This window comes from Panulirus ornatus, chromosome 23 (genome assembly GCF_036320965.1).
Source record: "Panulirus ornatus isolate Po-2019 chromosome 23, ASM3632096v1, whole genome shotgun sequence".
Taxonomy (NCBI): Eukaryota; Metazoa; Arthropoda; class Malacostraca; order Decapoda; family Palinuridae; genus Panulirus; species Panulirus ornatus.
In genome coordinates, this window is record NC_092246.1 from 231,803 (window position 1) to 258,791 (window position 26,989).

Genomic DNA, 26,989 nt, shown 5'->3' on the forward strand with positions numbered 1-26,989 from the left:
GAACATGTGTGTGTGCGTGTGCCCTCATGTTCGTGTATATAACGTGTGTGTGTGTGTCCTTATGTACGGTGGTGTAATCCTGTTTTGAAGCCAGATGGCGATTTGTACTTGAGCACCCAGACCCTTATCAGAAGCGTGAGATTAAGTTGTCAGTCAGCGTACGGGACATGTTTAAACAAGAGGACAAGGGAGGGTGAACTACGCAGAATGTGCGACGGACTTTAGGATACTCCAACCAATCACAAGTGCTCTTAGTCCCATAGCCAATCAAGGGTAGCGTTGTATCAGCAGGGCGTACGCTCGTCTTTACTTGTAATAAATACCCATGACACCCGTTGAGATTTGATCTCTCTCTCTCTCTAGCCCAGCAAAGTATAAATGGTGCCCCCCCCCCCCCTCCCCTTGCTGTAAGCCCGTTACCCGAGTGCAGTGCGATACAGACCCTACATTGTTTTGTCTCTGTCATAACTGAGTATCATAGAATTATAACTTGTTATAAAAGGGTCTAACTAAGTGTAATGTTATCGAACAAATTGTCATAAAGGAAAGAGATCCCCTGGTTTGAAATCTTACCTGGAATGTTAACTCATGTTCAATGTTAACTCATGTTCAATTTTAAATCCATGTTCAATGTAAAACTCATGTTCAGTGTTAACGTAAATGAGTTGTGGCTTTAGTGTGTTTATCTTTGTACACTTCAATTCCTTCCATTATAAGTAGTTGTAATGCTGGTCTTTGATTCAATCCCATAACTTTCAGATAGTGTTATACTGTGTTGTGAAACATAACAAATCTAACGTCCTTGCAAGACTAGGATCAGTATACCATTTGTAACATATATATGTTACTGGCAACTTGCCCGAATAAGTATTGAGTTCGTAACAATAATATATATATATATATATATATATATATATATATATATATATATATATATATATATATATATATATAGACATAGGTAGTATGTTTGAGGAAAGGAAGCTGGATGTTTTGGCACTGAGTGAAACGAAGCTCAAGGGTAAAGGGGAAGAGTGGTTTGGGAATGTCTTGGGAGTAAAGTCAGGGGTTAGTGAGAGGACAAGAGCAAGGGAAGGAGTGGCACTACTCCTGAAACAGGAATTGTGGGATTTTGTGATAGAATGTAAGAAAGTAAATTCTAGATTAATATGGGTAAAACTGAAAGTTGATGGAGAGAGATGCGTGATTATTGGTGCATATGCACCTGGACATGAGAAGAAAGATCATGAGAGGCAAGTGTTTTGGGAGCAACTGAATGAGTGTTAGTGGTTTTGATGAACAAGATCGGGTTATAGTGATGGGTGATTTAGATGCAAAGGTGAGTAATGTGGCAGTTGAGGGAATAATTTGGTATACATGGGGTGTTCAGTGTTGTAAATGGAAATGGTGAAGAGCTTGTAGATTTATGTGCTGAAAAAGTACTGGTGATTGGGAATACCTGGTTTAAAAAGTGAGATACACATAAGTATACGTATGTAAGTAGGAGAGATGGCCAGAGACCGTTACTGGATTACGTGTTAATTGACAGGCGCGCGAAAGAGAGACTTTTGGATGTTAGTGTGCTGAGAGGTGCAACTGGAGGGATGTCTGATCATTATCTTGTGGAGGCGAAGGTGAACATTTGTATGGGTTTTCAGAAAAGAAGAGAGAATGTTGGGGTAAAGAGGGTGGTGAGAGTAAGTGAGCTTGGGAAGGAGACTTGTGTGAGGAAGTACCACGAGAAACTGAGTACAACATGGAAATATGTGAGAACAAAGGAGGAATAGGATGTATTTAGGGAAGCAGTGATGGATTGCGCAAAAGATGCTTGTGGCATGAGAAGCGTGGGAGGTGGGTTGATTAGAAAGGGTAGTGAGTGGTGGGATGAAGAAGTAAGATTAGTGAAAGAGAAGAGAGAGGCATTTGGACGATTTTTGCAGGGAAAAAAATGCAATTGAGTGGGAGATGTATAAAAGAAAGAGACAGGAGGTCAAGAGAAAGGTGCAAGAGGTGAAAAAGAGGGCAAATGAGAGTTGGGGTGGGAGAGTATCATTAAATTTTAGGGAGAATAAAAAGATGTTCTGGAAGGAGGTAAATAAAGTGCGTAAGACAAGGGAGCAAATGGGAACTTCAGTGAAGGGGGCTAATGGGGAGGTGATAACAAGTAGTGGTGATGTGAGAAGGAGATGGAGCGAGTATTTTGAAGGTTTGTTGAATGTGTTTGATGATAGAGTGGCAGATATAGGGTGTTTTGGTCGAGGTGGTGTGCAAAGTGAGAGGGTTAGGGAAAATGATTTGGTAAACAGAGAAGAGGTAGTAAAAGCTTTGCGGAAGATGAAAGCCGGCAAGGCAGCAGGTTTGGATGGTATTGCAGTGGAATTTATTAAAAAAGGGGGTGACTGTATTGTTGACTGGTTGGTAAGGTTATTTAATGTATGTATGATTCATGGTGAGGTGCCTGAGGATTGGCGGAATGCTTGCATAGTGCCATTGTACAAAGGCAAAGGGGATAAGAGTGAGTGCTCAAATTACAGAGGTATAAGTTTGTTGATTATTCCTGGTAAATTATATGGGAGGGTATTGATTGAGAGGGTGAAGGCATGTACAGAGCATCAGATTGGGGAAGAGCAGTGTGGTTTCAGAAGTGGTAGAGGATGTGTGGATCAGGTGTTTGCTTTGAAGAAGGTATGTGAGAAATACTTAGAAAAGCAAATGGATTTGTATGTAGCATTTATGGATCTGGAGAAGGCATATGATAGAGTTGATAGAGATGCTCTGTGGAAGATACTAAGAATATATGGTGTGGGAGGCAAGTTGTTAGAAGCAGTGAAAAGTTTTTATCGAGGATGTAAGGCATGTGTACATGTAGGAAGAGAGGAAAGTGATTGGTTCTCAGTGAATGTAGGTTTGCGGCAGGGGTGTGTGATGTCTCCATGGTTATTTAATTTGTTTATGGATGGGGTTGTTAGGGAGGTGAATGCAAGAGTTTTGGAAAGAGGGGCAAGTATGCAGTATGTTGTGGATGAGAGAGCTTGGGAAGTGAGTCAGTTGTTGTTCGCTGATGATACAGCGCTGGTGGCTGATTCATGTGAGATACTGCAGAAGCTGGTGACTGAGTTTGGTAAAGTGCGTGAAAGAAGAAAGTTAAGAGTAAATGTGAATAAGAGCAAGGTTATTAGGTACAGTAGGGTTGAGGGTCATGTCAACTGGGAGGTAAGTTTGAATGGAGAAAAACTGGAGGAAGTAAAGTGTTTTAGATATCTGGGAGTGGATCTGGCAGCGGATGGAACCATGGATGCGGAAGTGAATCATAGGGTGGAGGAGGGGGCGAAAATCTTGGGAGCCTTGAATAATGTGTGGAACATTATCTCGGAAAGCAATAATGGGTATGTTTGAAGGAATAGTGGTTCCAACAATGTTGTATGGTTGCGAGGCGTGGGCTATGGATAGAGTTGTGCGCAGGAGGGTGGATGTGCTGGAAATGAGATGTTTGAGGACAATATGTGGTGTGAGGTGGTTTGATCGAGTAAGTAATGTAAGGATGAGAGATGTGTGGAAATAAAAAGAGCGTGGTTGAGACAGCAGAAGAGGGTGTTTAAAAATGGTTTGGGCACATGGAGAGAATGAGTGAGGAAAGATTGACCATGAGGATATATGTGTCGGAAATGGAGGGAACGAGGAGAAGTGGGAGACCAAATTGGAGGTGGAAAGATGGAGTGAAAAAGATTTTGAGTGATCGGGGCCTGAACATGCAGGAGGGTGAAAGGCGGGCAAGGAATAGAGTGAATTGGATCGATGTGGTATACCGGGGTCGACGTGCTGTCAATGGATTGAATCAGGGCATGTGAAGCATCTGGAGTAAACCATGGAAAGTTCTGTGGGGCCTGGATGTGGAAAGGGAGCTGTGGTTTCGGGCATTATTGCACGACAGCTGGAGACTGAGTGTGAGCAAATGGGGCCTTGTTGTTTTTTCCTGGCGCTGCCTCGCGCACATGAGGGGGGAGGGGGATGTTCTTCCGTGTGCGGCGGGGTGGCGATGGGGGTGGGTGGGGGAAGACAAAGTGTGAATTGTGTGCATGTGTGTATATGTGTGTGTCTGTGTGTCTATATATGTGTGTACTTTGGGATGTGTGGGTATGTATGTTTGCGTGTGTGGACGTGTGTGTGCGTGCATGTGTGTGGGGGTGGGTTGGGCCATTTCTTTCGTCTGTGTCCTTGCGCTACCTCGCAGGCGCGGGAGACAGCGACAAAGCAAAATAAATAAATAATATATATATATATATATATATATATATATTATCCCTGGGGATAGGGGAGAAATAACTTCCCACGTATTCCCCGCGTGTCGTAGAAGGCGACTAAAAGGGAAGGGAGCGTGGGGCTGGAAATCCTCCCCTCTCATTTTCTTTTTTTTTTTTTGAATTTTCCAAAAGAAGGAACAGAGAAGGGGGCCAGGTGAGGATATTCCCTCAAAGGCCCATTCCTCGTCCTCTGTTCTTACGCTACCTCGCTAATACGGGAAATGGCCAATAGTATGAAAATATATATATATATATATATATATATATATATATATATATATATATATATATATATATATATATATATATATATATATATATATATATATATATATATATATATATATATATATATATATACTATTCGCCATTTCCCACATTAGCGAGGTAGCGGTAAGAACAGAGGACTGAGCCCTTGAGGGAATATCCTCACTTGGCTCCCTCCTCCGTTCCTTCTTTAGGAAAACTAAAAACGAGAAGGGAGGATTTCCTTTTAGTCGCCTTTTACAACAAGCAGGGAATACGTGGGAAGTATTCTTTCTCCCCTATATATTACCCTCCAACAACCAGAAGGGTATTATGTGTTCTATGAAAGTGCACGATCATATGCACAATATTCGTTTTCATATACCTCCACGTTTGTACTGTAAGGTTCTGTAAAATGTTTACTGCTGGTAATGTGAGCCTGATGGCATGTGACCGGTCTAGACCCCGTTGCTCATGGATGTGAGACGAAAGGTATTCGATTATTTATAATCGAATAGTCATTTCCTTATTAGGGGCAATCATAGCAGAGAGGTTAGCGTTCCCGACTAACACGCAAAAGGTCCAAGGTAGGTGCTGGGGTCTTAGTGTGATCATGATAGCTGATGGAGGTGTTAAGTAAGGTCAGGGTAGGTGGAGAACTCCTACAATCCATCATCAACAATGGTACCATCAAGTACAGCACACACACATCAGTCTTGCCTCAGAGAACAATATAGTTAAGATGGTGTTCGTGTGGTTCACGTTATGTCTCGTATCAGCAACATACAGTACGGTGGCCGGGTCTACTGTAGTAGGCAGCCATACAAATCCTAGGCCTGATTTAGTAAGAAGATACTGACAACGTCTAATGTTGTTACCTGCCACTAACGGTTGAGATGATGATACTACTAGTGTTCATGGTGACCACACAACACAGCTTCTCCGCTTCCCTGTCACTATGTGCACTTCTGTCACACTTCCCTACCCATCACAGATATTTACATACTTACGTACACACACTTACAGATATTTAGTACACACAATCACAGATACCAACACAGTCACAAATACTTACGTACACACAATCACAAATACTTATATACACATAATCACAAATACTTACGCACACACAATCACAGGTGCTTACGTACACACAATCTCAGATACTTACGTAAACACAATCACAGATACGTATGTACACACAATCACAAATACTTATGTACACATAATCAAAAATACTTACGCACACACAACACAGGTATTTATGTGCACATAATCACAGATGCTTACGTACACACAATCACAGATACGTACACACATCACAGGTACGTACGTACACACAATCACAAATACTAACGTAAACACAATCACAGATACTTACGTACACACAATCACAGATACTTACGTACACTCAATCACAAATACGTACTTACACACACAATCACAGATACTTACGTACACTCAATCACAAATACGTACTTACACACACAATCACAGATACTTACGTACACACAATCACAGATGCTTACGTACACACAACCACAGATACTTAAGATACTTACGCACAGACAATCACAGATACTTACGTACACACACAATCTCAGGTACTTACGTACACACAATCAGAGATACTTAGGTACACACAATCAGAGATACGTACACACATACAATCACAGGTACTTACGTACACACAATCACAGATGCTTACGTAAACACAGTCACAGATACTTACGTACACACACACACAATCACAGATAATTACGTACATAAAATCACAGATACTTACGTACACACAATCACAGATGCTTACGTACACGCAATCACAGATGCTTACGTACACACAATCACAGATTGTTGGTTTGCGGCAAGGGTGCGTGATGTCTCCATGGTTGTTTAAATTGTTTATGGATGGGGTTGTTAGGGAGGTGAATGCAAGAGTTTTGGAAAAAAGGGCAAGTATGCAGTCTGTTGTGGATAAGAGAACTTGAGAAGTGAGTCAGTTGTTCGCTGATGATACAGTGATGGTGGCCGATTCGGGTGAAAAACTGCAGAAGCTGGTGACTGAGTTTGGTAAAGTGCATGAAAGAAGAAAGCTGAGAGTAAATGTGAATAAGAGCAAGGTTATTAGGTACAGTAGGGTTGAGGGACAAGTCAATCGGGAGGTAAGTTTGAATGGAGAAAAACTGGAGGAAGTCGTGTTTTAGATATCTGGGAGTGGATTTGGCAGCGGATGGAACCATGGAAGCGGAAGTGAGTCACACGGTGGGGGAAGGGGCGAAAGTTCTGGGAGCTTTGAAAAATGTGTGGAAGGCGAGAACATTACCTCGGAAAGCAAAAATGGGTATGTTTGAAGGAATAGTGGTTCCAACAATTGTATATGGTTGCGAAGGGTGGGCTATGGATAGAGTTGTGCGGAGGAGGATGGATGTGTTAGAAATGAGATGCTTGAGGGCAATATGTGGTGTGAGGTGATTGATCGAGTAGGTAATGAAAGGGGCAATATGTGGTGTGAGGTGCTTTGATCGAGTTAGTAATGAAAGGGTAAGAGAGATGTGTGGTAATGCGTGGTTGAGAGCGCAAAAGAGGGTGTTTTGAAATGGTTTGGTCACATGGAGAGAATGAATGGGGAAAGATTGACAAAGAGGATATATGCGTCAGAGTTGGAGGGAACGAGGAGAAGTGGGAGACCAAATTGGAGGTGGAAAGATGGAGTGAAAAAGATTTTGAGTGATCGGGGCCTGAACATGCATGAGGGTGAAAGGCATGCAAGGAAAAGAGTGAATTGGAGCGATGTGGTATACCGGGGTCGACGTGCTGTCAATGGATTGAACCAGGGCATGTGAAGCGTCTGGGGTAAACCATGGAAAGTTTTGTGGGGCCTGGATGTGGAAAGTGAGCTGTGGTTTCGGTGCATTATACATGACAGCTAGAAACTGAGTGAACGAATGTGGCCTCTGTTGTCTTTTCCCAGCGCTACCTCGCGCACAGGCGGGGGGAGGGGGTTGTCATTTCATGTGTGGCGGGGTGGCGACGGGAATGAATAAGGGCAGACAGTATGAATTATGTACATGTGTATATATGTATATGTCTGTGTGTGCGTACATATGTATACGTTGAGATGTATAGGTATGTATATTCAATAATTACTATGTATGATGAAAGTACATTCAATAATCAGTATGTATAATGAAAATACATCAATTACCAGTATGTATGAAGAAAGTACATTCAATAATCAGTATATATGATGAAAGAACATTCAATAATTAGTATGTATGATGAAAGTACTTTCAATAATCAGTAAGTATGATGAAAGTACATTCAATAATTAGTATGTATAATGAAAGTACATTCAATAATCAGTATGTATGATGAAAGTACATTCAATAATCAATATGTATGATGAAAGTACATTCAATTATCAGTATGTATGATGTAAGTACATTCAATAATCAGTGTGTATGATGAAAGTACATTCAATAATCAGTATGTATGATGAAAGTACATTCAATAATCAGTATGTATGATGAAAGTACATTCAATAATCAGTGTGTATGATGAAAGTATTCAATAATCAGGATGTATGATGAAAGTACATTCAATAATCAGTATGAATGATGAAAGTACATTCACTAATCAGTATGTATGATGAAAGTATTCAATAATCAGGATGTATGATGAAAGTACATTCAATAATCAGTATGAATGATGAAAGTACATTCAATAATCAGTGTGTATGATGAGAGTACATTCAATAATCAGTATGTATGATAAAAGCACATTCAATAATCAGTATGTATGATGAAAGTACATTCAATAATCAGTGTGTATGATGAAAGTACATTCAATAATCAGTATGTACGATAAAAGTAAATTCAATAATCAGTATGTATGATGAAAGTACATTCAATAATTAGTATGTATGATGAAAGTACATTCAATAATCAGTATGTATGATGAAAGATTCAATAATCAGAATGTATGATGAAAGTACATTCAATAATTAGTATGTAAGATGACACATCCAATAATCAGTATGTATGATGAAAGTACATTCAATAATCAGTATGTATAATGAAAGTACATTCAATAATCAGTATGAATGATGAAAGTACATTCAATAACCAGTATGTATGATGAAAGTACACTCAATAATCAGTATGTATGATGAAAGTACATTCAATAACCAGTATGTATGATGAAAGTACACTCAATAATCAGTATGTATGATGAAAGTACTTTCAATAATCAGTATGTATGATGAAAGTACATTCAATAATCAATATGTATGATGAAAGTACATTTAATAATTAGTAGGTATGATGAAAGTACACTCAATAATCAGTAGGTATAATGAAAGTACATTCAATAATCAGTAGGTATGATGAAAGTACATTCAATAATCAGTATGTATGATGAAAGTACATTCAATTATCAATATGTATGATGAAAGTACATTCAATAATCAGTATGTATGATAAAAGTTCATTCAATAATCAGTATGTATGATGAAAGTACATTCAACAATCAGTATGTATGATGAAAGTGCATTCAATAATCAGTACGTATGATGAAAGTACATTCAATAATCAGTATGTATGATGAAAGAAAATTCAATAATCAGTATATATGAAGAAAGTACATTCAATAATCAGTATGTATGATGAAAGTACATTCAATAATCAGTAGGTATGATGAAAGTACATTCAATAATCAGTAGGTATGATAAAAGTACATTCAATAATCAGTATGTATGATGAAAGTACATTCAATAATCAGTATGTATGATAAAAGTACATTCAATAATCAGTATGTATGATGAAAGTACATTCAACAATCAGTATGTATGATGAAAGTGCATTCAATAATCAGTATGTATGATAAAAGTACATTCAATAATCAGTATGTATGATGAAAGTACATTCAATAATCAGTATGTATGATAAAAGTACATTCAATAATCAGTATGTATGATGAAAGTACATTCAACAATCAGTATGTATGATGAAAGTGCATTCAATAATCAGTACGTATGATGAAAGTACATTCAATAATCAGTATGTATGATGAAAGAAAATTCAATAATCAGTATATATGAAGAAAGTACATTCAATAATCAGTATGTATGATGAAAGTACATTCAATAATCAGTAGGTATGATGAAAGTACATTCAATAATCAGTATGTATGATGAAAGTACATTCAATAATCAGTATGTATGATGAAAGTACATTCAATAATCAGTAGGTATGATGAAAGTACATTCAATAATCAGTAGGTATGATGAAAGTACATTCAATAATCAGTATGTATGATGAAAGTACATTCAAAAATCAGTATGTATGATGAAAGTACATTCAAAAATCAGTATGTATGATGAAAGTACATTCAATAATCAGTATGTATGATGAAAGTGCATTCAATAATCAGTATGTATGATGAAAGTACATTCAATAATCAGTATGTATGATGAAAGTACATTCAATAATCAGTATGTATGATGAAAGTACATTCAATAATCAGTAGGTATGATGAAAGTACATTCAATAATCAGTATGTATGATGAAAGTACATTCAATAAAGTTTTACATCAAAGGTTGCCTACAAGTTATAATATAGTAAAGGTGATGTTGTACTTTGCTGCTTAGAAAATTGGTTGACTGGCTGTAAAGAGAAGCGGTGAATTATCAAGCTCTGGGGTGTGCCACAGCTATCAGTCTAGGGAACAGTTCTCTTTCTAATATTCATCAACGATATTGTTAATGGGGTCACTGTAAGATCTCTAAATTGGTGGCTGATACTAAGATCTACAACAGAATCTGGGCTGAGAGGTGTTGATCAGTACAAAGTTTTAAATTTCGGTAGTAACAATGAAAAGGCAAACCACGGTAGGAATTGAGCGGACCTACAAAAGGTCAGTGAGGAAAAGGGCTTGGGTGTAATAATCTCTGGTGACCAAAAACTAAGCATGTAGTAAGAGGCAGTAGAAAAGGCGAACAAAATTCTTCGATTCATTGGAAGGCCTTTCAAATCAAAGTCTCTGGAAATTATCCTTACTCTAGAACTAACTATTGCGTCCCCATCTTGAATATTGTTTTCAGTTTTGGTCACCCCTCTTGAAGAAAAACATAGAGAGAACGGAGAGAGTACAGAGGAGAGTTACCAAAATGATTTCCGGCCTCAGAAACATATCCTCTGACAGCCGACAAAACGAACTGAATCTGCTCAGCTTAAGAGAAAAGAAGATTGGGAGGTGATTTAATGTTTGTCCCAGTCACTTAGAACTGGATCCGTGACACGGTCCTGGCTGCTGCTTCCCATTGTTTGTGTGTGGAAATCAACCACTTGAGCACTGACCACAATGATCATACCTCCTACTCCTTTCCCCAGAGCGAAACTGAAAATGTCTTCCGTCTGTCGTCGTCTTTCCCTCTCCTTAGAACCTTTCTGCTTTTAATAGTTATATTTACATACACCTGAGGAGCTTAAGTTCACTCAATCTTCACTTCTTTCATCTCAGGTGCCAAGACTGTTTCCTGTTGCCATGTTAGTTACTATAAAGAAAATAATAAAATAGTACATATAGCAACTGTTTACGAATTACAGAAACTTATGTGTGATAAGGAAACACAACAGACAACATCAACACCAGAGGTGAAGTGTGAAGGTCAAGATCATTCCTGTGGAGCAGAGGACTGGCCTAGAGAGGTCCTGCACCACAGACCTAACCCAACGTTGTTATATTTCCCGAGAAAACATTTTCTGTTATACACAATTTGTATTCAAATGAGCCCTAGGCGGAGGCCCCATCACCGACCCAGCCTCTCTCTCTCTCTCTCTCTCTCTCTCTCTCTCTCTCTCTCTCTCTCTCTAGCAGAAATAAACCGATCATTGCTATTCTACTGCTACTGTTTCCTAGATTATGTTGAGGGAAGTTTGGTATTTCGTGAGGAATACCAAGGAACTGGATGAAAAATTAAACGGGTATTTAAGGAATATAGATTTCATACGTATTATGAAAATTATTAGCATGAGTTACAGATGTACAAAAACTGTGGCTCCATAAATATTGTGTAAATAATGAAGACTGAGGGGGATGGCCAGGGGAACTCAGGGGCAGCAACGTTTGTTGACTATCAAAACCTTTGACAGCAGCAGCAGCACACTATAGTCATCACAACACCTCATCATAATCGTAAACACTCACTCGTCAACTCTCTTCCCAAATGGATCAAATGATATTTGTTAACCTCTTGATTAAATGGAAAACAACCATTACAATTATCCAAAAATCTCGATGACGTGGGTTGGCAGGAAACAGCCTGAGAGATCAAGCCAGACGGGGCTAAGGAAGTAAAGGTAAGCCTCTCAACATATATACTGTGACCAACGTCTCCTGACTAACGGTAGTGTGCGGTTAGAACCAGCAGCTGTGTGGCCGCAGCCGCGGTCAGCGTCGTCCACTCTCCACAGACCAACACCAGACTGTTGCCTTCCCTCACCACCACAATCCTCCCATCCTAGGACACCTGTAGCCTGACTTGGCCAGGGTAACACACAACCTACACTGACACTGGTCAACATTAACTGATCTACACAACATGATTCTCGTCTAAATATCAGATTTGTCTCCATAACAACAATTAGATATACAACATTCTCACACTTCATATCCGCTTGATGTATGGTGCCCACACACTTGACGCACACCACCCACACAAACTGCCTCTAACAATTTGTCCTTACACTGAATGACTACAGCATTTGATGTTCCAACTTATGTCTCTAAGTCTCGCTCTACAATTTGCATCCCCGACTGGGGTGTTACTTCCATGCCTCCTGCACAGTATCATAACGAACAACCTTTGTACCAGTCTGCTGCCAACCATCCCTAACTACACTATCATCATGAACAACTTTTTGAGGTTACTAAAAAGGAAAAAAAGAAGACAATGGAAAGCATCTATGAATTTGGAGGAAGTGAAAACCTGACTTTTGAAATGTGGCAGGTCATGGTTATTGGCAAAGGTATGAGAAGGTAGAGAGTTGCAAAGGTTCGAGGTGTAGGGAAAGAGTGTTATCAAAACGGCCCACTCTTGGAGTTGCCGACGGCCACACAGTGATCATGTGACGAATCAGTTATGGTCTAGCTAGTGGTGTGGGCACACAAGCAACCAGCTCCAGGCAGCAAAAACCAGAGTAAATTTCTAAAAGGGGAAACAGAAGAAGGAGTCACGCTGGGAGTGCTCATCCTCCTCAAAGGCTCAGACTGTCGTGTCTAAATGTGTGTGGATGTAACCAAGACGACAAAAAAGGAGAGATAGGTAGTATGTTTGAGGAAAGGAACCTGGATGTTTTGGCTCTGATGATTGAAACGAAGCTCAAGGGTAAAGGGGAAGAGTGATTTGGGAATGTCTTGGGAGTAAAGTCAGGGGTTGATGAGAGGACAAGAGCAAAGAAAGGAGTAGCACTACTCCTGAAGCAGGAGTTGTGGGAATATGTGAGAGTGTGAGAAAGTAAACTCTAGATAGATATGGGTAAAACTGAAAGTTGATAAAGAGAGATGGGTGATTATTGGTGCCTATGCACCTGGGCATGAGAAGAAAGATCATGAGAGGCAAGTGTTTTGGGAGCAGCTGAGTGAGAGTGTTAGCAGCCTTGATGCACGAGACCAGGTTATAGTGATGGGTGATTTGAATGCAAAGGTGAGTAATGTGGCAGTTGAGGGAATAATTGGTGTACATGGGGTGTTCAGTGTTGCAAATGGAAATGGTGAAGAGCTTGTGGATTTGTGAGCTGAAAAAGGACTGGTGATTGGGAATACCCGGTTTAAAAAGAGAGATACACATAAGTATACGTATGTGAGTAGGAGAGATGGCCAGAGAGCGTTATTGGATTACGTTTTAATTGACACACGTACAAAAGAGAGACTTTTGGATGTTAATGTGCTGAGGGGCAGCTGGAGGGATGTCTGACCATTATCTTCTGGAGGCGAAGGTGAAGATTTGTAGAGGTTTTCAGAAAAGAAGAGAATGTTGGGGTGAAGAGAGTAGTGAGAGTAAGTGAGCTTGGAAAGGAGACTTATGTGAGGAAGTCCCAACAGAAATTGAGTGCAGAATGGCAAAAGGTAAGAGCAAATGACCCAGGGAGATGGGAGGGGGAATGGGATGTATTTAGGGAAGCAGTGAAGGCTTGCTCAAAAGATGCATGTAGCATAAGAAAGGTGGGAGAAGGGCAGATTAGAAAGGGTAGTGAATGGTGGGATGAAGAAGTAAGATTTTTAGTGAAAGAGATGAGAGAAGCATTTGGACGATTTTTGCATGGAAGTAGTGCAAATGACTGGGAGAAGTTTAAAAGAAAGCGGCAGGAGGTCAAGAGAAAGGTGCAAGAGCTGAAAAAGAGGGCAAATGAGAGTTGGGGTGAGAGAGTATCATTAAATTTAAAGAGAATAAAAAAATGTTTTGGAAGGAGGTAAATAAAGTGCGTACGACAAGAGAACAAATGGGAACATCGGTGAAGGGGCAAATGGGGGGGGGGGGGTAACAAGTAGTGATGCAATGAGGAGATGGAGTTAATATTCTGAACGTTTGCTCAATGTGTTTGGTGGTACAGTGGCTCATATAGGGTGTTTTGGTCGGGGTGGTGTACGAAGTGAGAGGGGTCAGGGAGAATGGTTTGGTGAATAGAGAAGAGGTAGTGAAAGCTTTGCGGAAGATGAAAGCCGGAAAGGCGGCGGGTTTGGATGGTATTGCAGTGGAATTTAAAAAAATAAAAAAAGGGGTGACTGTGTTGTTGATTGGTTGGTAAGGATATCTAATGTATGTATGGATCATGATGAAGTGCCTGAGGATTGTCGGAATACATGCATAGTGCCACGTACAAAGGCAAAGATGATTAAGGTGAGTGTTCAAATTACAGAGGTATAAGTTTGTATGAGTATTCCTGAAAAACTATGTGGGAGGGTATTAACTGAGAAGGTGACAGCATGTACAGAGCATCAGATTGGGGAAGAGCAGTGTGGTTTCAGAAGTGGTAGAGGATGTGTGGATCAGGTGTTTGCTTTGAAGAATATATGTGAGAAATACTTAGAAAATCAAATGGATTTGTATGTAGCATTTATGGATCTGGAGAAGGCATATGAGAGAATTGATAGAGATGCACTGTGGAAGGTATTAAGAATATATGGTGTGGAAGGTAAGTCGCTAGAAGCAGTGAAAAGTTTATATTGAGGATGTAAAGCATGTGTACGAGTAGGAAAAAGTGATTGGTTCCCAGTGAATGTCGGTTTGCGGCAGGGGTGCGTGATGTCTCCATGGTTGTTTAATTTGTTTGTGTATGGGGTGGTTGGGGAGGTGAATGTAATAGTCTTGGAGAAAGGGGCAAGTATGCAGACTGTTGTGGATGACAGGGGTAAGGAAGTAAATCAGTTGTTGTTCGCTGATGATACAGCGATGGTGGCTGATTCGGGTGAGAAACTGAAGAAGTTGGCGACTGAGTTTGGTAAAGTGTGAGAAAGAAGAAAGCTGAGAGTAAATGTGAATAAGAGCAAGGTTATTAGGTACAGTAGGGTTGAGGGACAAGATAAATGAAAGTTGAATTTGAATGGAGAAAAACTGGAGGAAGTGAAATGTTTTAGATATCTAGGAGTGGATTTAGTAGCGGATGGAACCATGGAAGCGGAAGGGAGTTACATGGTGGGGGAGGGGACCAAGGTTCTGGGAGCGTTGAAGAATGTGTGGAAGGCGAGAACGTTATATAGGACAGCAAAAGTGGGTATATGTTTGAAGGAATAGCGGCTCCAACAATGTTACAGGATTGCGAGGCGTGGGTTATAGATAGGGTTGTGCGGAGGAAGGTGAGTGTGTTTGAAATGAAATGTGTGAGGTGGTTTGATCGAGTAAGTAATGAAAGGGTGAGAGAGATGTGTGGTAATAAAAAGAGTGTAGTTAACAGAGCAGAAGAGGGTGTATTGAAATGATTTGGTCACATGGAAAGAATGAGTGAGGAAAGACTGACAAAGAGAATATATGTGTCAGAGGTGGAGAGAACGAGGAGAAGTGGGAGACCAAATTGGAGGTGGAAGGAGGGAGTAAAAAAGATTTTGAGTGATCGGGGCCTGAACATGCAGGAGGGTGAAAGGCGTGCAAGGAATAGAGTAAATTGGAACGATGTGGTATACCGGGGTCGACGTGCTGTCAACGGATTGAACCAGGGCGTGTGAAGCGTCTGGGGTAAACCATGGAAAGTTCTGTGGGGCCTGGATGTGGATTGGGAGCTGTGGTGTCGGTGCATTATACATGACAGCTAGATAGTGTTGACTAGTTGGTAAGGTTATTTGATGTATGTATGACTCATGGTGAGGTGCCTGAGGATTGGTGGAATGCTTGCGTAGTGCCATTGTACAAAGGCAAAGGGGATAAAAGTGAGTGCTCAAATTACAGAGGTATAAGTTTGTTGAGTATTCCTGGGAAATTATACGGGAGGTTATTGATTGAGAGGGTAAAGGTATGTACAGAGCATCAGACTGGGGAAGAGCAGTGTGGTTTCAGAAGTGGAAGAGGATGTGTGGATCAGGTGTTTGCTTTGAAGAATGTACGTGAGAAATACTTAGAAAAGCAAATGGATTTGTATGTAGCATTTATGGATCTGGAGAAGGCATATGATAGGGTGGACAGAGATGTTTTGTGGAAGTTGATAGAGATAGAGAGGGTGGATAGAGATGTTTTGTGGAAGTTGATAGAGATGCTCTGTGGAAGGTATTAAGAGTATATGGTGTGGGAGGTAAGTTGCTAGAAGCAGTGAAAAGTTTTTATCGAGGATGTAAGCCATGTGTACGAGAAGGAAGAGGGGAAAGTGATTGGTTCTCAGTGAATGTAGGTTTGCGGCAGGGGTGCGTGATGTCTCCATGGTTGTTTAATTTGTTTATGGATGGGGTTGTCAGGGAGGTGAATGCAAGAGTTTTGGAGAGAGAGGCAAGTATGCAGTCTCTTGTGGATGGGAGGGCTTGGGAAATGAGTCAGTTGTTCGCTGATGATACAGCACTGGTGGCTGATTCGGGTGAGAAACTGCAGAAGTTGGTGACTGAGTTTGGTAAAGTGTGAGAGAGAAGAAGGTTGAAAGTAAATGTGTTTTCAATATTTGGGAGTGGATTTTGCAGCGGATGGAACCATGGAAGCGGAAGTGAGTAACAGGGTGGAGAAGGGGGCGAAGGTTCTCGGAGCGTTGAAGAATGGGTGGAAGACGAGAACGTTATCTCGGAAAGCAAAAATGGGTATGTTTGAAGGAATAGTGGTTCCAACAATGTTATATGGTTGTGAGGCATGGGCAATAGATAGGGTTGTACGGAGGAGGGTGGATGTGTTGGAAATGAGATGTTTGAGGACAATATGTGGTGTGAGGTGGTTTGACCGAGTAAGTAATGAAAGGGTAAGAGAGATGTGTGGTAATAAAAAGTGTAGTTGAGAGAGCAGAAGAGTGTGTATTGAAATGGTTTGGTCAAATGGAGAGAATGAATGAGGAAAGATTGACAAAGAGGATATATGTGTCAGAGGTGAAGGGAACGAGGAGAAGTGGGAGACCAAATTGGAGGTGGAAAGATGGAGTGAAAAAGATTTTGAGTGATCGGGGCCTGAACATACAGGGGGGGGGGGGGGGGGGTGTGAAAGGCGTGCTAAGAATAGAGTGAACTGGAACCATGTGGTATACCGGGGTCGACGTGCTGTCAATGGATTGAACCAAGGCATGTGAAGCGTCTGGGGTAAACCATGGAAAGTTTTGTGGGGCCTGGATGTGGATTGGGAGCTGTGGTTTCGGTACATTACACATGACAGCTAGAGACTGAGTGTGGACGAATGTGGCCTTTGTTGTCTTTTCCTAGCGCTACCTCGCGCGAACGCCGGGGGAGGGGGTTGCCATTTCATGTGTGGCGGGGTGGCGACGAGAATGGATGAAAGCAGCATGTATGAATATGTACATGATTATATATGTATATGTCTGGGTATGTATATGTATGTATACGTTGAAATGTACAGGTATGTATATGTGCGTGTGTGGGCGCTTATGTATATACAAGTGTATGTGAGGGGGCTGGGCCATTCTTTCGTCTGTTTCCTTGCGCTACCTCGCGACAAAGTATAATAAATAAAACACACACACACACACACACACACACACACACACACACACATATATATATATATATATATATATATATATATATATATATATATATATATATATATATATATATATATATATATATATATATTTTTTTTTTTTTTTTTGCTTTGTCGCTGTCTCCCGCGTTTGCGAGGTAGCGCAAGGAAACAGACGAAAGAAATGGCCCAACCCACCCCCATACACATGTATATACATACGTCCACACACGCAAATATACATACCTACACAGCTTTCCATGGTTTACCCCAGACGCTTCACATGCCTTGATTCAATCCACTGACAGCACGTCAACCCCGGTATACCACATCGCTCCAATTCACTCTATTCCTTGCCCTCCTTTCACCCTCCTGCATGTTCAGGCCCCGATCACACAAAATCTTTTTCACTCCATCTTTCCACCTCCAATTTGGTCTCCCTCTTCTCCTCGTTCCCTCCACCTCCGACACATATATCCTCTTGGTCAATCTTTCCTCACTCATTCTCTCCATGTGCCCAAACCATTTCAAAACACCCTCTTCTGCTCTCTCAACCACGCTCTTTTTATTTCCACACATCTCTCTTACCCTTACGTTACTTACTCGATCAAACCACCTCACACCACACATTGTCCTCAAACATCTCATTTCCAGCACATCCATCCTCCTGCGCACAACTCTATCCATAGCCCACGCCTCGCAACCATACAACATTGTTGGAACCACTATTCCTTCAAACATACCCATTTTTGCTTTCCGAGATAATGTTCTCGACTTCCACACATTCTTCAAGGCTCCCAGAATTTTCGCCCCCTCCCCCACCCTATGATCCACTTCCGCTTCCATGTTTCCATCCGCTGCCAGATCCACTCCCAGATATCTAAAACACTTCACTTCCTCCAGTTTTTCTCCATTCAAACTCACCTCCCAATTGACTTGACTCTCAACCCTACTGTACCTAATAACCTTGCTCTTATTCACATTTACTCTTAACTTTCTTCTTTCACACACTTTACCAAACTCAGTCACCAGCTTCTGCAGTTTCTCACATGAATCAGCCACCAGCGCTGTATCATCAGCGAACAACAACTGACTCACTTCCCAAGCTCTCTCATCCCCAACAGACTTCATCCTTGCCCCTCTTTCCAAAACTCTTGCATTCACCTCCCTAACAACCCCATCCATAAACAAATTAAACAACCATGGAGACATCACACACCCCTGCCGCAAACCTACATTCACTGAGAACCAATCACTTTCCTCTCTTCCTACACGTACACATGCCTTACATCCTCGATAAAAACTTTTCACTGCTTCTAACAACTTTCCTCCCACACCATATATTCTTAATACCTTCCACAGAGCATCTCTATCAACTCTATCATATGCCTTCTCCAGATCCATAAATGCTACATACAAATCCATTTGCTTTTCTAAGTATTTCTCACATACATTCTTCAAAGCAAACACCTGATCCACACATCCTCTACCACTTCTGAAACCACACTGCTCTTCCCCAATCTGATGCTCTGTACATGCCTTCACCCTCTCAATCAATACCCTCCCATACAATTTGCCAGGAATACTCAACAAACTTATACCTCTGTAATTTGAGTACTCACTCTTATCCCCTTTGCCTTTGATACAATGGCACTATGCACGCATTCCGCCAATCCTCAGGCACCTCAGGCCAATCCTCAGGCATATATATAAATATATATATATATATATATATATATATATATATATATATATATATATATATATATATATATATATATATATATGCTATCTCCCGCCTCAGCAAGGTAGCGGTTGGAACATCCGAAGTACCTGCATTCTCTCATATCCAATCTCCAGCTGTCATGTACAATGCACCGAAACCAAAGCTGCTCACAGCCCAGCCCACCAGAGTTCTTTTGGCCGCTTGGTACTGTGCGCAGGGAAGACGTCCCAAGAACCTGGAGTATGAACGGGTCATTTCCTGGGGCAATCCTGAATCCAGACTCACACATAACGCAGATCATAACATTTTATTGTTGTACAAATGACCCAAGCGTCAGCTAGTGTCACCAGAGAGATGAAGGTCCTTAAGGTGCAGAAGGATGGTGATGCAAGCAGCGGTGCACGTACACACCACGGCCCAACCTTGCCACACAATGCTGTCTGCTTTTACAATGCGGCCACAACCCTTTGTTCCCACTCGCAACCTCTCTAACAACTGAACCACTGGCGCAACACAATTATGCCAAACCTTCCATAGTGAAGCTCACGATTCAAAAAAGAAAAAAATATATGCGACGCTCTGAAAGTCAATCAAAAATTGATATCAAAATACTACGCACACACACACACACACACACACACACACACACACACACACACACACACACACTGGAGGTAAGGTGTAAACACATAGGAATAAAGCATGGTACATATATACAAGGTTAAGAGACGGGGTAACAAGAGTGTACAACTCTCCTCTTAAGACACAAATCATAAACAGTAATCACATCAACAAAAATATTCTGCTTTTCATTTATTAAGGGGTCTGTGCTGTCTACGTTCACATGATCAAACATGATCACTTAGTATATCACATATGATATCCACACAACTGTATGCATGTGTAATTATCTAGTTGTACTGCTAAAAACGCAAAAACTGTGAGTTAGTGAAGCTATGAGAATGGGTGAGGAATGGGAGGTGTTTAAGGAAGTACTGCTTCCATGTGCGGGAGACGTGTGTGACATGGGAGGTGGAAAGGTGAGAAAGGGTAATGAGTGGTGGGACGAGGTAATGAAACTGCCAGTGAAATTGAAAAGAGAGGTGTGTATGTATTATTTAAAGGGAAAAAAAGCAAGTTATTGGGAAATGTACAAGAGAAAGCGGCAGGCAGTCAAGAGGCATGTAAAAGGGTTGAAAAACAAGTATGAAAAAGATGTTTTGGAAGGAGGTTAACTGCAGGACAAAAACCAGAGAACATCGGTGAAGAGGGTAACTGGGGAAACATCGGGCAGAAATAAGCTAAAGAAGGTATGGATTAAATAAGTTCGATGCTGCGGTGGCAGATGTGGAATGTTCAGAACGTGAAGGTATGCGACTTCAGAGAGTCACGGAAAATGCATGGGACTGCAGGGGAATTTTTCAAGAAAATCAGTGATTGTGTTGTTGATTCTTTAGTATGTCACATGGCGATATGCCTGAGGAATGGGGAAATTCTTGTATACTGCCTCTGTAAAAACGCATTGAGGATAAAAGTTCAGATCGGAGATATAAGTATAGTGACAGTATCTGTACGGTGTATAGGAGAGTACTGATTTAGAGCGTGTTGGCATGCAGAGAGTTTCAGACTGGGGCTAATAATGTAGCTTCAGAAGTGGTAGAGGATGTGTAGATCAGGTGTTCGTTTTGAAGAATGTGTGCAAGTAAATACATCCAGGAACAGAATGACCTATATGTATGTGAGAGGCATTGATGGATTTAGAGAAAGCATATGATCAGGTTAACAGATGCTCTCTGGAAGTGTTACGAATGAAAGGAGAGGGAAGAAAGCTGCCTGAAGCAGTGAAGAGTTTTTATCATGAGAATAAGTAATATGTGCCAGTAAAAAGAGAGAGGAGTGACTGGTTCGAAGTGAGGATGGGTCTGCTTCAAGGGTGTGTGATGTCACCATAACTGTATAATTTCCTCATATATATATATATATATATATATATATATATATATATATATGCGAACATAGTGCATAGAAACGCGCACCTTCATAGAACATACAAACCTCCAACACCAAGGATCGAACCCGGAATCCCTGTGTAAGAGGCGGGAATGCTAACCGCTAGGCTATGGGCCTGGCTGATAGGAAATAACTATTCGAATACTAAGTACTCGAATACCCTTCGTCTCACGTTGGTGAGCAACGGGGTCTACATCGGTCACTTCCCAACAGGCGCACATAGGCAGCAGATAGCATTTTACCGAACCTAACTGTATTCATATAACTCCGCGTTGTACAGTTAGACTCTACACCATCTGGTTATAACAACCTTCTAATGTCTTCATAAGACTCTACACCATCTGGTTATAACAACCTTCTAATGTCTTCATAAGACTCTACACCATCTAGTTATAACAACCTTCTAATGTCTTGAAAAGACTCTACACCATCTGGTTATAACAACCTTCTAATGTCTTCATAAGACTTTAAACCATCTGGTTATAAAAACCTTCTACTGTCTTCATAAGACTCTACACCATCTGGTTATTACAACCTTCTAATGTCCTCATAAGACTCTACACCATCTAGTTATAACAACCTTCTAATGTCTTCATAAGACTCTACACCATCTGGTTATAACAACCTTCTAATGTCTTCATATGACTCTACACCATCTAGTTATAACAACCTTCTAATGTCTTCATAAGACTCTACACCATCTAGTTATAACAACCTTCTAATGTCTTCATATGACTACACCATCTAGTTATAACAACCTTCTAATGTCTTCATAAGACTCTACACCATCTAGTTATAACAACCTTCTAATGTCTTCATATGACTCTACACCATCTGGTTATAACAACCTTCTAATGTCTTCATAAGACTCTACACCATCTAGTTATAACAACCTTCTAATGTCTTCATAAGACTCTACACCATCTAATTATAACAACCTTCTAATGTCTTCATATGACTCTACACCATCTGGTTATAACAACCTTCTAATGTCTTCATATGACTCTACACCATCTGGTTATAACAACCTTCTAATGTCTTCATATGACTCTACACCATCTAGTTATAACAACCTTCTAATGTCTTCATATGACTCTTCACCATCTGGTTATAACAACCTTCTAATGTCTTCATATGACTCTACACCATCTGGTTATAAGAACCTTCTGATGTCTTCATATGACTCTACACCATCTAGTTATAACAACCTTCTAATGTCTTCATAAGACTCTACACCATCTGGTTATAACAACCTTCTAATGTCTTTATATGACTCTACACCATCTGGTTATTACAACCTTCTAATGTCTTCATATGACTCTACACCATCTGGTTATAACAACCTTCTTATGTCTTCATGTGACTCTACACCATCTAGTTATAACAATCTTCTAATGTCTTCATAAGACTCTACACCATCTGGTTATAAGAACCTTCTAATGTCTTCATATGACTCTACACCATCTGGATATAACAACCTTCTAATGTCTTCATATGACTCTACACCATCTGGTTACAACAACCTTCTAATGTCTTCATATGACTCTACACCATCTAGTTATAACAACCTTCTAATGTCATCATAAGACTCTACACCATCTGGTTATAACAACCTTCTAATGTCTTCATATGACTCTACACCATCTAGTTATAACAACCTTCTAATGTCTTCATAAGACTCTACACCATCTGGTTATAACAACCTTCTAATGTCTTCATAAGACTCTACACCATCTAGTTATAACAACCTTCTAATGTCTTCATATGGCTCTACACCATCTGGTTATAACAACCTTCTAATGTCTTCATATGACTCTACACCATCTGGTTATAACAACCTTCTAATGTCTTCATATGACTCTACACCATCTAGTTATAACAACCTTCTAATGTCTTCATATAACTCTACAGTATCTGGTGATAACAACCTTCTAATGTCTTCATAAGACTCTACACCATCTAGTTATAACAACCTTCTAATGTCCTCATAAGACTCTACACCATCTGGTTATAACAACCTTCTAATGTCTTCATAAGACTCTACACCATCTGGTTATAACAACCTTCTAATGTCTTCATAAGACTCTACACCATCTGGTTATAACAACCTTCTAATGTCTTCATATGACTCTACACCATCTAGTTATAACAACCTTCTAATGTCTTCATATGACTCTACACCATCTGGTTATAACAACCTTCTAATGTCTTCATATGACTCTACACCATCTGGTTATAACAACCTTCTAATGTCTTCATATGACTCTACACCATCTAGTTATAACAACCTTCTAATGTCTTCATATGACCCTACACCATCTGGTTATAACAACCTTCTAATGTCTTCATATGACTCTACACCATCTGGTTATAACAACCTTCTAATGTCTTCATATGACTCTACACCATCTGGTTATAACAACCTTCTAATGTCTTCATATGACTCTACACCATCTAGTTATAACAACCTTCTAATGTCTTCATATGACTCTACACCATCTGGTTATAACAACCTTCTAATGTCTTCATATGACTCTACACCATCTAGTTATAACAACCTTCTAATGTCTTCATATGACTCTACACCATCTGGTTATAACAACCTTCTAATGTCTTCATATGACTCTACACCATCTAGTTATAACAACCTTGGATGTTGTATTATATAATCTGTTTAATTCCCCCCCCCCCCCCCCCCGCCTTACTTGGTGATAGGGGTACGTGTACGGGTTGGTGTCCCCCGCCACCTGTGAGGGAGGGAGGGAAGTGTGCCGCCACTTGTGAGGGAGGGAGGGAAGTGTGCCGTCACCTGTGAGGGAGGGAGGGAAGTGTGCCGTCACCTGTGAGGGAGGAAGTGTGCCGTCACCTGTGAGGGAGGGAGGGAGGGAAGTGTGCTGCCACCTGTGAGGGAAGGAGGGAAGTGTGCCGTCACCTGTGAGGGAGGGAGGGAGGGAAGTGTGCTGCCACCTGTGAGGGAAGGAGGGAAGTGTGCCGTCACCTGTGAGGGAGGGAGGGAAGTGTGCCGTCACCTGTGAGGGAAGGAGGGAAGTGTGCCGTCACCTGTGAGGGAGGGAGGGAAGTGTGCCGTCACCTGTGAGGGAGGGAGGGAAGTGTGCTGCCACCTGTGAGGGAGGGAGGGAAGTGTGCCGTCACCTGTAAGGGAGGGAGGGAAGTGTGCCGTCACCTGTGAGGGAGGGAGGGAAGTGTGCTGCCACCTGTGAAGGAGAGAGGGAAGTGTGCCGTCGCCTGTGAGGGAGGAAGTGTGCCGCCACCTGTGAGGGAGGGAGGGAAGTGTGCCGTCACCTGTGAGAGAGGGAGGGAAGTGTGCCGCCACCTGTGAGGGAGGGAGGGAAGTGTGCCACCACCTGTGAGGGAAGGAGGGAAGTGTGCCGTCACCTGTGAGGGAGGGAGGGAGGGAAGTGTGCCGCCACCTGTGAGGGAGGGAGGGAGGGAAGTGTGCCGCCACCTGTGAGAGAGAGAGGGAGGGAGTAAGTCTTACCTCTCGTGTTGGTGGCCACGTCAGCGATCCTCTGGAAGGCGTCCAGGAAGGTGGAGAGCGCCACAAGCGTCGCCCTGGAAGACACACACACATCTTAAGACTCAACACAGCACAAGGCGCACCACATCCACAGCTACAAACTTTCCCGCTCCTCCTACCACTGCACAGCACACCCTGCACAGTATCCAAACCTATACAGCACAGCACACCCTGTACACTATCCACACCTACACAGCACAGCACACCCTGTACAGTATCTACACCTACACAGCACAGCACACCCTGCACAGTATCCACACCTATACAGCACAGCACACCTGCAAAGTATCCACACCTACACAGCACAGCACACCCTGCACAGTATCCACACCTACACAGCACAGCACACCCTGCACAGTATCCACACCTACACAGCACAGCACACACTGCACAGTATCCAAACCTATACAGCACAGCACACCCTGTACATTATCCACACCTACACAGCACAGCACACCCTGTACAGTATCCACACCTACACAGCACAGCACATCCTGTACAGTATCCACACCTACACAGCACAGCACACCCTGCACAGTATCCACACATACACAGCACAGCACACACTGCACAGTATCCACACCTACACAGCACAGCACACCCTGCACAGTATCCACACCTACACAGCACAGCACATCCTGTACAGTATCCACAGCTACACAGCACAGCACACCCTGTGCAGTATCCACACCTACACAGCACAGCACACCCTGCACAGTATCCACACCTACACAGCACAGCACACCCTGCACAGTATCCACACCTACACAGCACAGCACACCCTGCACAGTACCCGAACCTATATAGCACAGCACACCCTGTGCAGTATCCACACCTACACAGCACAGCACACCCTGTACAGCATCTACACCTACACAGCACAGCACACCCAGCACAGTATCCACACCTACACAGCACAGCACACCCTGCAAAGTATCCACACCTACACAGCACAGCACACCCCGCACAGTATCCACACCTACACAGCACAGCACAGCACACCTTGCACAGTATCCACACCTACACAGCACAACACACCCTGCACAGTATCCACACCTGCAAAGCACACCTTGCACAGTATCCACACCTACACAGCACAGCACACCCTGCACAATATCCACACCTACACTGTACAGCACACTCTGCACAGTATCCACGCCTACACAGCACAGCACACCCTGCACAATACCCACAGCTACACTGCACAGCACACCCTGCACAGTATCCACACCTACACAGCACAGCACACCCTGCACAGTATCCACACCTACACAGCACAGCACACCCTGCATAGTATCCACACCTACACAGCACAGCACAGCACACCCTGTACAGTATCCACATCTACACAGCACAGCACACCCTGCAAAGTATCCACACCTACACAGCACACCCTGTAGAGTATCCACACCTACACAGCACAGCACACCCTGCATAGTATCCATACCTACATGACACAGCACACCCTGTAAAGTATCCACATCTATACAGCACAGCACACCCTGCACAGTATCCACATCTACACAGCACAGCACACCCTGCACAGTATCCACACCTACACAGCACAGCACACTCTGCACAGTATCCACACCTACACAGCACAGCACACCCTGCACAGTATCCACACCTACACAGCACAGCACACTCTGCACAGTATCCACACCTACACAGCACAGCACACCCTGCACAATACCCACAGCTACACAACACAGCACACCCTGTAAAGTATCCACATCTATACAGCACAGCACATCTTGCACAGTATCCACACCTACACAGCACAGCACACCCTGCACAGTATCCACATCTACACAGCACAGCACACCCTGCACAGTATCCACACCTACACATCACAGCACACCCTGCACAATATCCACACCTACACAGCACACACCCTGCACAGTATCCACATCTACACAGCACAGTATCCACAATTACACAGCACAACAAACCCTGTACAATATCCACACCTACACAGCACAGCACACAGCACACCATGCACAGTATCCACACC

The 26,989-nt window shown here is 42.0% G+C and overlaps 1 protein-coding gene across 4 annotated transcripts in view; it reads right to left on the reverse strand.

Moving 5' to 3' along the window:
• Positions 1-26,989, reverse strand: part of mim (missing-in-metastasis) — a 323,746-nt gene that overhangs the window by 211,883 nt on the left and 84,874 nt on the right. For all 4 annotated transcript variants that reach the window (XM_071676353.1, XM_071676355.1, XM_071676354.1 and 1 more), the window contains exon 3: positions 24,937-25,010. In XM_071676353.1, coding sequence (XP_071532454.1) covers positions 24,937-25,010 — 74 coding nt within the window. The remainder of the gene's footprint in view (positions 1-24,936; positions 25,011-26,989) is intronic.